General features: G+C 57.7%; 1 protein-coding gene across 2 annotated transcripts in view; it reads right to left on the reverse strand.

The window, feature by feature from the left end:
- Positions 1-12,413, reverse strand: part of COL5A1 (collagen type V alpha 1 chain) — a 148,907-nt gene that overhangs the window by 32,140 nt on the left and 104,354 nt on the right. For both annotated transcript variants that reach the window (XM_035015484.1, XM_035015483.1), the window contains exons 32-39: positions 10,600-10,653; positions 6,197-6,241; positions 6,035-6,088; positions 5,265-5,309; positions 4,779-4,832; positions 3,813-3,866; positions 1,103-1,156; positions 281-388 (exon numbers count right to left, since the gene is read on the reverse strand). In XM_035015484.1, coding sequence (XP_034871375.1) covers positions 281-388; positions 1,103-1,156; positions 3,813-3,866; positions 4,779-4,832; positions 5,265-5,309; positions 6,035-6,088; positions 6,197-6,241; positions 10,600-10,653 — 468 coding nt within the window. The remainder of the gene's footprint in view (positions 1-280; positions 389-1,102; positions 1,157-3,812; positions 3,867-4,778; positions 4,833-5,264; positions 5,310-6,034; positions 6,089-6,196; positions 6,242-10,599; positions 10,654-12,413) is intronic.

The following is a 12,413-nucleotide window of genomic DNA, read 5'->3' on the forward strand; positions in this document are numbered from 1 at the left end:
ATCACCCAAAATGGACTCATCACCCAAGTCACTGGTTCCAAATATCTTCCAGAACTTTCTCCGGGGCCGAACATGGGAGCAGAGGGGGCCTCCGACCAGCACACCCTTGGCCTCCTTTTCAAACTCAGAGGGCCCTCTCGGGGACTGGGATATACGCCTGTCGTGCACACGTGTATACGTGTATTTTCAGGACCCACGTGTATTCCAGTGCATATATGTGTGCAGGAGGAAACTTCCCTCAGGCAAGTCTGGGCCGGCGTGGAAGGCCCGACCAACTCACCTTCGTCCCTTCTTTCCCGGCCAGGCCCGGGAGCCCCTGTTCCCCGGGGGGGCCTGGGGGCCCAGGGTGGCCACGCTCGCCCATCGGACCCGTTTCTCCCGTGGGACCCTGTGTGGGAAGTCAGCATCAGCCACAAACATTTTCAAGAGACATGCCAGGGAGCAACCTTCTCTTCCCAAACTAAGGACAGCCGGGGCCGTGGAGGCCAAGGGCCCACCAAACCCCACGCTGCTTTCCAAGTCTCTTCCTTCCCGTAAAAATCCAGGAGGAAAAGAGCAGAGCAGACGGGGTGGGATGCAAGGGGGAGCTGCGTGCCGTGAGGGGGGCCAGACCGCCGGGCACGAGGTGGGCGGCGTGCCCGCGTTTCCCGCAGTCCGTGGCCGCAGCGGGTCAATATGTCATTTACTGCCACATTAGGTGGGAGCTTGCTGCCCGGTTTTGCTGCTGGAAGCCATTGGTCCCGGCTGCACAGGCTGGGGACGCTGGCCGGAGCCGGGGCGGGAGGCCTGAGCGGCTGGGGGCAGGCGAGCAGGGAAGAGCGGGCCCAGCGGGGCCCTGCCCAGGAGCCGGGCCCGTCCTGGCCGGGCCCCCACCGCCCGCGGGCCCTCTTGGCTCTGCCTGCTTGCTTCTCGCTGACTGCTCAACAGACCGTCCCCCATTCTCCCATCCGGTTCCCTGTGCGGAGCTCAGCTCTGAATGTTAACAAGCCTGTGGGACTCGGGATTCTCTGCTGCACCTACACCTTCCGAATCCGGGGGCACCTCCCTACTGCGTGGGCACACGACACAGATGGCCAGTGAAAGCCAGGGGCGCGCCACTCACCTGAGGGCCGACGACGCCCGGGGGCCCTGGGGGGCCGGTCTTGCCTTGGAAACCCTGTGGGGAGAGTCAGCGCCTGAGCTGGCCGAATGGCTCCCATCAGAAGGTTCGTGCCCCAACCCCCCCCGGGGCCCCAAATAGCACTGACTCCCGACTTCACCCAGAGGGCCCACTCTCCTGTTCCGTTTGCACATTAATTTCATGAAGATAATGACGCCAGACAAGTTCGCTTCACTAGCTGCTTTTTCCGCCGCCGTGTTTTTGTGCTGAGAAATATATTTTAAGACCGTTAATCTTTACAATGTCACTAAGTGTTCATTTTCCCAGCAGACTTGGTGCCATTTCTCAACCTCTGGAAGCTCGACTCGGGAGCTACCTCTGGGCCGTTTCTCCCTAGCGGCTCTGTGAGCCGGTCCCGTGTGGGTCGCTATCGCCTCTGCCGAGTGACAGGGGACCTCACGCGCCCCTGGGCGTTCGTGGAAATCAGGAAACAGCAGGCGCTTGCTGCTTTCGTGATCCGGCCGCTGGAACGTGCCGCGAGCTCGATTCCAGGGGAGTTTCGCACTTCCACCTGCACACTGCTCGTGGGCAACAGCCCCGGCTTCGCTGTGGACGTCCTCTGTGCTACACCCACTCCCTTCAAGGGGAGAGCGGGCTGTGGAGAGGAAGCCTTAATTTCTGGGCGCATCTACAGAGCAGGCACGTGCCGACTCGGTGCCACCTGCAGGTGCCTTGTGAGCTGGCGAGGCGCGCGGACGTGACGCCCGGGAAGCCGCGAGCGGCAGCTCCAGGGTCTGCAGAGGGAAGTCTGAAGCACCAGCGAGACCCAGAGGGCGAGTGGACCTGCCGCGTGGCTGATGGGCAAGGGCATCCCCGTGAGGACGGCCACCGCGCTGCCATTTGCAACTTCATGCTCCGCCGCTGGGCCGTGGGAAACTGTGGCGGATTCCGCGTCTCTGCAAATTCTCAGGGAGCTCTTCTCTTCAGGCCCAGGGGAGTTGCACGCCAGGCACATACATGCCCATTTTTAAAGCAGAATTCTTTGTAGGCAGCGTTTACAGGGTCAGAAACAAGGGGTGGGGACAGGTTGAGGGCACCCCCGCTTGGAGGGCCAGGGTCGAAGTGCCCAAGGGGAGTGTAAAGGCAAGAAGGGCCTCTCTGTTTGCCCCACGGGCAGGACCTTCGCTGGCTGCTAAGGTTGGAATCGGACTCCAGGCCCTTGCCCAGAAACGGGCTTTGGGTTCACATCCACAAGTATCGCTGTCTTGTGTATCTATTTCCTTAAGAGTGAAGTCAACACTCCAGAAAAGACCCTTCTGGACGATGTGTCTGGGCCCCATGTTGGAGCTGTCTGTCCTGGCCGGGTCCGGAGACGGGGGGCCCCCGTGTCTGCGAGGGCAGCCAGGCACGGCATGGAGGCTCCCTGTGCTACTTTCCCAGCAAACAAGCAGCTTAATCATTCTACCAGCCTCTCTTCAGGATAAGTCAGAGGGAGAAAAGCACACACTTGGCAAAACCTTCTATCTCGTCTCCTCGGAACAGCATCAGAGAAAAATATGCAAAGCTCAGATGAAATGTTTTAGTTTTTCTCTATAAACAAAAGAGCAAGCGAATCTGCATTTGTCAGCCAGCCTGCGCCTGCAGCAGAACACCGGGAAGGTGTAATTAAAAGAGGTTTCATCACAATGAACCAGAGAGACAAAGGGATTTTTTTTTTGAGCGAGCACCAAGATGTTAAATCTGGCATTCAAAGTCCCACTGGACGCAGGGACCCCATTTGCTGTGAGAGCCTCTCAGAGATCTGTGGCCACAGAAAAGCTGCAGGGACACAGGGGTCTCCCAGCAACCTCCCCCATCTATCTGGTGACCAGGAGGTCCCCAGCTGTCTGAGCCTGGAGCCTCAAGGTCACAGGTGTACCCCACCATGCCCTCCCCCAGGACACGCCCGCGGTGGACGCGGTGTGTTGGGTCAAATCCCAGGAAGTGACCTTATTTCTGAAAAATGATTTTGGTCCCAACCGAAAACGCCCAGATGACACAGCTTGCACTGGGCTCTTCTAAAGGGAAGGGCAAGGTGGACGGCGGGCACGGGGCGGCAAAGCGGGGGATCGGGAGCATAGCTGAATGCCCCCTGCCTCCTTGAAGGAGCCCTGCACGGCCCCTGCCACCAAGCCCGAGGCCGGAAGCGCCCGGAGAGAGGAGGCTGGGCCCGGCACAAGGCCCGCGGCCCCCCTCTTGCAGCTTCCCGGAATGACGCAACGGACTGCCCCAGAGCCCTCCCGGCTTCCTTCTGGTCCAAACTCGGGCAGCTCGTGCAGGGCTGCACTCAGGACGGTTTTACTGAGCAAGAGGAGGTCGGCTGCACACGGTTTCAGCGTGCAGATGGCATCTCATTTGCCACGACGGTTTAAAATGGGGCCTTGGACCACAGTTGCTAGGACAAGGTCGAGGCCGGCACCTGCCTCCGGCACCCACAGCTGCCCCAGGCGCTGTCCCAGGGCCTGCCCGGGGCTGTCCGCAGACAGGCTCACCCCAGGTCAGCGGAAGACAGCCCAGGGCTCAGGGGCCTTCCCGAGGCTGGCCACTCTCTCCCAAGTCCACGGGGCAGAGGAGGTGGTGCCCACGTGCGGGGCTGTGGGAAAGGCCGGGCCAACCCGCGTCCCCGTGTCCCCGTGTCCCCACGTCCCCGTGTCCCCACACCGCCAATACTCACGGTCTCTCCTCTCTGTCCGGGGTGTCCCGGGAGCCCGTCCTTGCCCGGGGGGCCCTGAAGAAAGAAACAAAGGGAAGAAGTTTCATTCGGTTCTGAGAAGCATGCCCCTTTGGGGTTTAATGCCATCCCCGGGGTGGGGGGGTGATCATTTCAGAGAAAATTCCTGTAACAATTTGTCACAGCACCTGTGTGTCACCTCCTAAACCCTCACAGCCTTCCTGAGGGCCACTCTTCACCTCCCAGGGGGGAAACTGAGGCAGGCAGCCCTGGGACCCAGGGCTGTCCTGTCCTGATGGCTGACCTCCAGGCATATACTATGCCTCTTCTGAATTAATAAAGTGTGTCCCCCAAGACACAGGTTCAGTCTTCATCCCCCACTCCTGTGAAGGTGACCTCACTTGGACACTGGGGCTTTGCTGACGTCATCAAGTCAAGACGAGGTCACTAGTGTGGGCCCTAATCCACTGACTGGTGTCCTCATAACAAGATGGAGGTTTGAAGACCCCGAGAGGCCCAGGGAGGAGACAGCCACATGAGGACGAAGGCAAGATGGAGTGAAGGGTGCACAAGCCAAGGCCGGCCAGCAACCATAGAAAGCCGGGAGAGGGGCAGGGGACAGTCTCCCCCCGGAGCCCCCAGAAGGAACCAGCCCCGCCAACTCCTTGATTTTGGACTTTTGGCCTCCAGACTATGAGAGAACGCATTTCTGCCATTTTAAGTGACCGAGTCGGTGGTAACTTGGCATGACAGCCCCCGGATACTCATACTGGGCCCCACTAGAAGGTCATGTTGGTCTCAGTGAGAAAGCGGTCCACACTTCCGAAAAGCAGCTCTCTCCAGCCAGTTTCCCGGCTGACCCCCCCACTCCACCGGCCCACTGGGAGGGGCCTGCATGAAGCCCCCAGGGAAAAGCAAACGTCTCCAGGAATCCCTGCACCTGCCCAACATGGAAAACACGTTACTTACAGGGGGGCCCTTGGGTCCAGGGAAACCGGTGGGTCCTTGGGGTCCGTTGGGTCCCTGGGGACAAAGCACAACCAGCTGAGCACAGAAGTCCTTTCCCCAATGCATGGGGGCCCAGCGCCCCCCACCACCGTCTTCCCGATTTGTGGGTTCCCTGAGCAAAATTTCTCTCTGCTCCCCTGGACCCATTCTCCATTTATTCCAGCCCCATCCTCACCAACGTGTAAAAGGAGGTCAGGCTGGGAGCTGAGGGGGCCAGCACGGGGCCGAGGGCCCAGGTTCCTGACGGCTCAGCCACCTCTGAGCCCCAAGACCAGGGCCAAGGGCAGGGGATTGCCGACTTCAACAGGCAGGAGACTTCACTCCCAGTGAAGGCTACCACTGACCTTGAGGGAAACCCTCTCCTCCAGCAGGGTCAAAGGCATGCCTCCCTCGCCCCCAGCCCACCCTGGGAAGAAATGGACAGGGACATTTCCCAGAGATGCTCACCCGTTCACCCGGTGGGCCGGCCGGGCCATCGCCTCCAGAGTTGCCCTAGGGAGGGAGGGACAGAGCAAGAAGGGCTTTATTATTATCCATAGCACTGCTGCTCTTGGGAACGCGCTCATTGCAGAAGAATGCACGGTGGCCTCTGGTGGGCACATCCAGTTAGCCTGGGGGCGGGCCGGCTCTGCACCCCGCCAACCAGAAGGCCCCCGGCCCCGGTGGGAACGCACTTGGGAACGGCGACCCGGCGGGACAGGGAGGGCCTGCTGGGCGGCCGTGCGTTTCTATACGGAGAATCGGGGGAGTTGGCGACAGTGCCCTTGGCGGGAAGTGGGGACGTGTGAGACAGGCTCAGGTCCTCTCCTGAGGCAGAAGAACTTTCTTTCAATTTCTGGCAAAGCTCTCTCTATAGCTTCCAAACATTCTTCAAGAAAAGAAATAGGGCCTCCCTACCAGAACTGGATGGTGGGGTACCCAGATGGTTTGGCATTTGTGCGAAGCCCGGTGCACCCAGCCTCCTAGGGCCTGAGGCTGCCGTCTCGGAGGTTCCAGTGTTGGGGGCCCTTCCTGCCTCTGCTCTCGGGGTCAAGGCACATGATTCCATTCAACCTGACCTGTCCGAGTGCTGTTAGACCAGCTCCTTCTCAAGGAAATGTCTTTCTTTCTTTTTTTTTTTTTTTTTTTTGTTTCTCCAAATGAAAAGGCCATGATGACCCACAGGTGCATGATTGTGGGTAGCATGGCAGGCACCCCAGAAAACACTGAAAACCTACCTTGGGGCCAGGCTTCCCAGTGATGCCCCGGGGGCCTCGTTCACCCCGCGGACCCTGCGCAGGCAGGAAAGAGGAAAGGTGAGCTCGAATCATCCCAGCCCTCGAGACCTCCCTCCCCCTCCCACCGAGCGCTCCCTCTCCTGGAAACCCTGAGGTGGTTACCGTCGGGCCTCGTTGACCCCGTGGTCCCGGCTTCCCAGGCGTGCCCTAGAACCAGAGAAGGGGCTGGTCAGTCACTCGAGACACGTGCCATGGCCTGGGCGCTGGCCGTCTCCTGGGTTATGGGGAGAGCGCTCAAAGACAGAAGCGAGGAAGACCCTGTCTCCTTATCTCTGCTTCTACAGGAGAGTTTTCAGGCCGAGGCACTCACTGCACATTCAATACACAGAGCTTTGTATTCCCACTCAGGCCTGCAGAAATCCAATTTTCTTCCAGCAGCCTGATGGATGTTTACCACCGCTATCTGGTTTCCTTTCTGCAAGTATAGATGCCCCCTCCGCTCGCCCACCCGCCCTCTCCCTCTCTCTCTCCATCTCGCTCTCCCAGCGGCGGGGGTGGGGTGGGGGGGTCATTATTGCAAGAGAAGAGAAGAACGTCAACCCCTTTCATACATAATTTACTTTTGCTACAGTTAAGAATATTAGCCATTAAATTTTCAACAGACTCCGCAGACAAGCAAACTTGCAACTCAATATATAAATCATATACCCAAAGTCATTTGCTTCTCTTCTAATAGAATTTGGACTCCTTTTTCTTGTCGTCGTTGTTTTGCATTTTCCAAACCAAGGAAAACAGATGCGCTGCATTTTTTTTTTTCTCTCCGAAGCAAAGCTCTGATAGCTGGTAAACACAGTTTACCTACGGCGTGTGGAAGCGGCAGGCTGAACGCCACCCCGGTGTCGCCACCGCCTCTCGACTGATTTTCCAGAATCTTATCCCACTTTCTAAAGATAACACCGAAGACAGAGCTGTGTTGCTAAAGGCCGGCCACCTGACATGCCGCCTCTCACCATCTCTTGCTTGTTTGCTGCCAAGATGAAAACCGCTTTCTGCAGCCTCCCATCTTGAAATGAATGTATGATGGGATAATTATGTTGCATTTTAACAATGCACTCTGGTTTCCCTGCTTTAATTATACGGCAATATCCTTTGGCTTCAAATAAATGTTTGCATACAAAAACTAATGAAGCATTTGCTTTCTTCCAACGGTAGACTTTCACCAGTGTGGACGCCGGGGCCGGCCCTGGATGCTGCTTGATGTTTGTGGGTGTGCCCCAGCTTCCACCCAAACCCCCACCCTCGGCCCCAGCCCGCTCTCGTCCCGCAGAGATGACCCACCCCGGAGCAGACAGCAGGGGAGTCCCAGCCGTGGCGCACCCGGGCCTCCCGGGTCTTCTTTGTAAACTAAGCCAAGACAGAGAGGCATGGACGCTGGTGGACAGAAAGTGCCCCATCCACAGGCTCCTCTGTGGCTTGCCTGTGAGCGCCTGTCCTCACGTCCTCGCCGGGGAGACACAGGCAGCCCCAGAAACAGCCCTGTTCGAGCCGAGAAGCCAAACGCAGGTGGCGTCTCAGGACTCTGGTCCCCCTCGGCCACCAGCCCCGCAGAGCCGCCCTCCTGGTCAGCAGATGGCTCAGGATCGGGGAGGAATAGGCTCCACCACCAGCACCAGGAACTTCTGCTTCTCACCACCTTCCCCACGGCTCTCGTCCGAATCTCGATGATTTCCATCTGGGACTCTCAGGGAGGACGTTTTAAAAGCAGCCAGCGCCATCAGTCAAGCAGCAAGATCGTCAGTCAAGTGGCAAGATCGCACCGTGCTCCACGGGGTGGCTTTGAATCCCGGGGATACCACCCCTTCTCATCTCCTCCACCTGCTCACCATCCTCTCATCCCTGGGACAGCCCCTGGCCCTGAGCCCCGCTCTGCCCCCCACTCAGGCCCGCTCCTCTCGGGCATCTGTCCGTCCCTGACCCCTGCCTACCTCCGCAGTGACCCCTCCCTGCCCATCCTGCTCTGTTTTGCTCCTAGCACACACTGCCATCTGCCACGCCATCCACTTTACTTACAGATTTGCCCACTGCCCCCACCTCTAGAAGGCAAGGTCCACAGGGCAGGGACCTGGGCTTCTCCTGCTGTATCCTCAGGGCTCCAAGAGGACCTGGGACACGGGGGCAGGGGAGGTGCTCCATGATTGCTGTTTGAACGGATGGATGGATGGACACGGTGACGGGATACCAAGAACAACCCCACAAGTTGGTTTAAAGGGGCGGTGACCAGCCGGACTGCCACAGCCCCTGGAGGGTTGAAAACCACAAGGGCACGGGGAAGGTCACTGCCCCTGGAAGACAATGCCTCCTTCCTTCCCTGGGGAAAGTTCCAGAATACAGACATCTCTCTCTGGAGGAGGCGCCCCGTGGACGTGCGTAATCAGGGCTCCTCTCCCTGCAGGAACATGGGTCCTCCGCCGCCTGTGGGGACTAGGGCATGGGGAGCCCATGAGCCGAGCAGCGAACGGTGCGGGTCTCTGCCAGGACGTGCATATAAAACCGCGCAGGACGCTGGTTCGCTTGTGCGCAGTGCCGTCTCGGACACTTCCCAGGGACAGATTCGGCTGTGTTCCTCCAGATGCCATGTCCTCTACTTGCCCCTGTGTCCCCAGCCCCCAGGAGGGGCACAGGGACTATTTCTCTCCCACGATGAGTGGACGTGCTGGCCGGTCCGGTTTGGTCGTGGCCCGAGCCATTCCCTTTTGTCAAAGTTCACATCTTTGTCATCCGGGCCCGCCCCCACCGCGGTGGCCACCGAATACAGATATCCCCACACACAAGCTGCAAAATCCCTGGAAATTCCCAGCGTAGATGGTTTCCTCGGGGCGTCCATGCTTCAGGGCCTGGGAACCATGAGCTCACCAGAGCAAGCCCCTGGCCCCACACTGCCCTGCTCTCCAAACACCTCAGTTTCCTCTGTGTCCCCGGAGACCCATGGCACTGACGCATGAGGACAGTGGCCCTTGGGGGCTCGGCGGGGGGAGGGGACCCTGGCATCCATCCGGCCTTCTGAGCCCAGGGGTGGGAGGCTGAGCAGCTCGAGGGGCAGGGAGAGGGCAGTGGGGCTTGGACCAGAGTGCAGCCCCAGGTCGCCGGCCGGGCCTCCACAGCTCCACAAGACCCAGCCCCTCAGGGGTTGTGGTCAAATCACATGGACATGGGTTGTGGTCAAATCACAAGACCGAATGCTGAATGTCATGACCCCCTTGGAGAGTCTCACTGCAGGGTGGTGTCAAAGGTCATGAGGCCTCCTCCAGCACAGGAACCATCCCCTTGTCACCCCACGCTTCCTAGTGCCCTCTGTGAGTATTCCAGAGGACAGCCTTCCCCAAAGACATCTGTCAGACTCTCCCTAAAAGGAAGAAGCAGATACACAGACAGGTAGGGAGGTGGGTAGATGAGGGATACACGGACAGACAGACAGGGAAGAGCCACACAGAGAGAGACACACGCAGATGTAGATCCAGACACAGACAGGATCTACGTGCCGATACACAGCAGAGAGACAGATCCAGACCCAGACCCAGATGACAACAGTGCCCCTGTGTTCGCGCTGGGCTTGCACCGAGAGCGGTCCCTTGTTCCCTTTTCTTGTGAATCGGGCAGACACGTTTGTTTACACGGGTTCGGCTGCCTTGACGTCTCTCTCTATTTTCAGGAGAGCTCACGGTCTCCGCTCAAACACAGTGGGACAGTTTGGAGCAGGTGCTCCGAGGAGGTGGAGGCCTCCACCTGTGCCAGGAACTCCAGTGTGGGGGTGGGGGGCTGTCCCAGGACATGCAAAAGCTGCAGTCCTTCTGAGGCCTGGGGTTCCCCCCAAGGCGTTGTCCGCACACATCTCACCGACCGGCCCCTCTGTCCCCACACGCCTGTGGATCCTGTGTCCCGAGGGCAGCAATCAGGCTGCATCATGCAAGCTCCCTGCGGGAAGGCCTGGGCCAGCAGGGAGTCAGGATGGTGCAGGGGGGTGGGGGGGGGCATGGCTTCCCCCCGCCAGCCCCTCAGAACGCCGAAGTTCACGCTGACGACAGAGGGGACCACGGCGCACCGCACTGGGTAGCTGCCCTGTGACTACGGCAGCCGGGGAGTAACGAGGGGGAGGAGCTTCCTGAATTTGGATCAGCCCAGTGGGTGACATACAAAGAAGGAGGAAATTCCTTTTTCTCCTTCCCTTCCTTTTAAACTTAGCCTGGAGGAAAAATCACTTGGGTGGAAAGGGAAGAATCCGGGTTTCACTAATGACTGGAGGAGTGTTGGAGTGTTTATTAGAAAGCTCTATTCCCCCCACATGCTTTCCTCTCCTGCTGCCCTTCCTACCCCACCACCACCCAGCCCCATGTGCAGGAAGAGCCTCTGGGGCTTGGAGCCGAAGGCCACGAGCTTAAGGTCAGCTGTCTGGAAAGCAGTTCTGGCAGCAAAGTGGGTAAAAATAAACAAGACGTACTAGAAAATATACCCATTAAATACCCAGGCAGCAGAACAAGCCACCGGATCAGAGGTCAGGCTAGCCTTACCCTGCCACCCTTCTCGCCGTTGGCACCAGGAAAGCCAGGAAATCCAATAGAACCCTGAAAGAGAGGTAATTAATGAAGAAGCATGAGAGCTGGGCCAGAGGATGAGCCAGGCTGCATGTGCCAGGCTGAACAGCCCCAACACAAACTCTACCCACCTCCAACCCACCCATCCATCCACACATTCATCTATCCATCTATCCATTCATCCATCCATCCTTCCATCCATTCATTCATCCACCCACCCATCCATCCATCCATCCATCCACCCATCCATTCGCCCATCCACTCACCCACCCATCCATCCACCCATCCACTCATTCACCCATCCATCTGTCTTTCTGTCTCCTGTCCATCCATCCATCCACTTACCCACCCATCCACTCACCCACCCATCCACTCATCCATCTATCCATTTACTCATCCATCCAACCATCCATCCACCACTCACCTACTCATCCACTCATCTATCCATCCATCCATCCATCCATCCACCTACCCACACATCCCCTCATCCATCCATCCATTCACCCACTCACCCATCCATCCACCTATTCATCCATCCACCCACAAATCCATCCATCCACCCATCCATCCAACCATCCATCCACTCATCCACCCACCTGTCCATCCATCCCCCCAGCTATCCATCCACCCATCTAACTATCCACCAATCTGTCTACCCATACATACATCATCCATCCATCCATTCACCCATCCACTCATCCATCCACCCATCATCCATCCATCACCCGCCCACTCAATAAATATTTCCTGAGCATCTCAATAAATATTTCCTGAGCATCATTAGAGTCCAAATCTAAAAACCAAAGCTGTCTTAACCATGCTTCTCTTTTCTCCCTTTCTCTACACCCAGGTCTTCAAAACACTGGTATTTGGGAAGAACAGGGCGCACAGACTCCTGAGATGAACTGGAGATGACGTGTGAATCTCACGTTTATGATATTTTGTTTACTGTGCCTTGTTGTCATGTTTTGTCATCTTCCCAGAGTACCTCTAAATAAAGCATGGCAGCTTATAAAGTCAGAAATCAATGCAAATTTATGCACTGGCTGTAGCAACTAACAGCTATTTCTTTCTAGAGACCTACAAGGGGCATGTAGACAAAAGATGAACTCAGGACTTTGATGTGGCGAATATCCAGACACCTACCGGGTGAGCTTCCCGTGACATGAAGGCGCCCCCCCACCCCTCACATACACGGGAGGTGGTGACTATCTTCAGTGGGCCCCTACTCTCCACGTGGCTCAAAATCCTGACCCGAATGTGTGCTTAGACCAGGAAAAGCTCACAAATGTCCAAACCTTGCACTTTTCACAGGAGCTGAGCGTGGCCCACCGACCCCTATGTCCACCTACCAATCCGGGCTGGAGACTGTCACAGATACCTGGCTTCAGGTCCCACAGAGCTCAGTGGCTGCATCCAGTCACTCCCAAGGACTTCCAAACCAGCCAGGCGGCTTCTAAGTTCTACCCTTGCCTTCCAAGGACACTGCCTGAACTTGATCCACACACCCCCAAACTTCTCTCGACTCTGCCCCCCGAGGGACATGTACTTCAGGAGAGAAAATCTGTCCATCAGCCCCTCTTCCTCCAAGACGCGGTGGGCACCACATGACAGCCACGTCCAGCGTGCCACTTTCGGACACGAAACAAATTCCTGCTTCACAGCAAACTGTCTCCCTGCAGATGAGGTGCGGCTCCTTCCACGGAAGGACTGCTCTTTCCTGAGTCAGAATGGGATACCCAGCAGGGCAGCCAGCCCCCAGGGCCCTTCCCCTTAATGAGACTGAGCCT

This window comes from Mirounga leonina, unplaced genomic scaffold (genome assembly GCF_011800145.1).
Source record: "Mirounga leonina isolate KUSES-001 unplaced genomic scaffold, KU_Mleo_1.0 Mir_170, whole genome shotgun sequence".
Taxonomy (NCBI): domain Eukaryota; kingdom Metazoa; phylum Chordata; class Mammalia; order Carnivora; family Phocidae; genus Mirounga; species Mirounga leonina.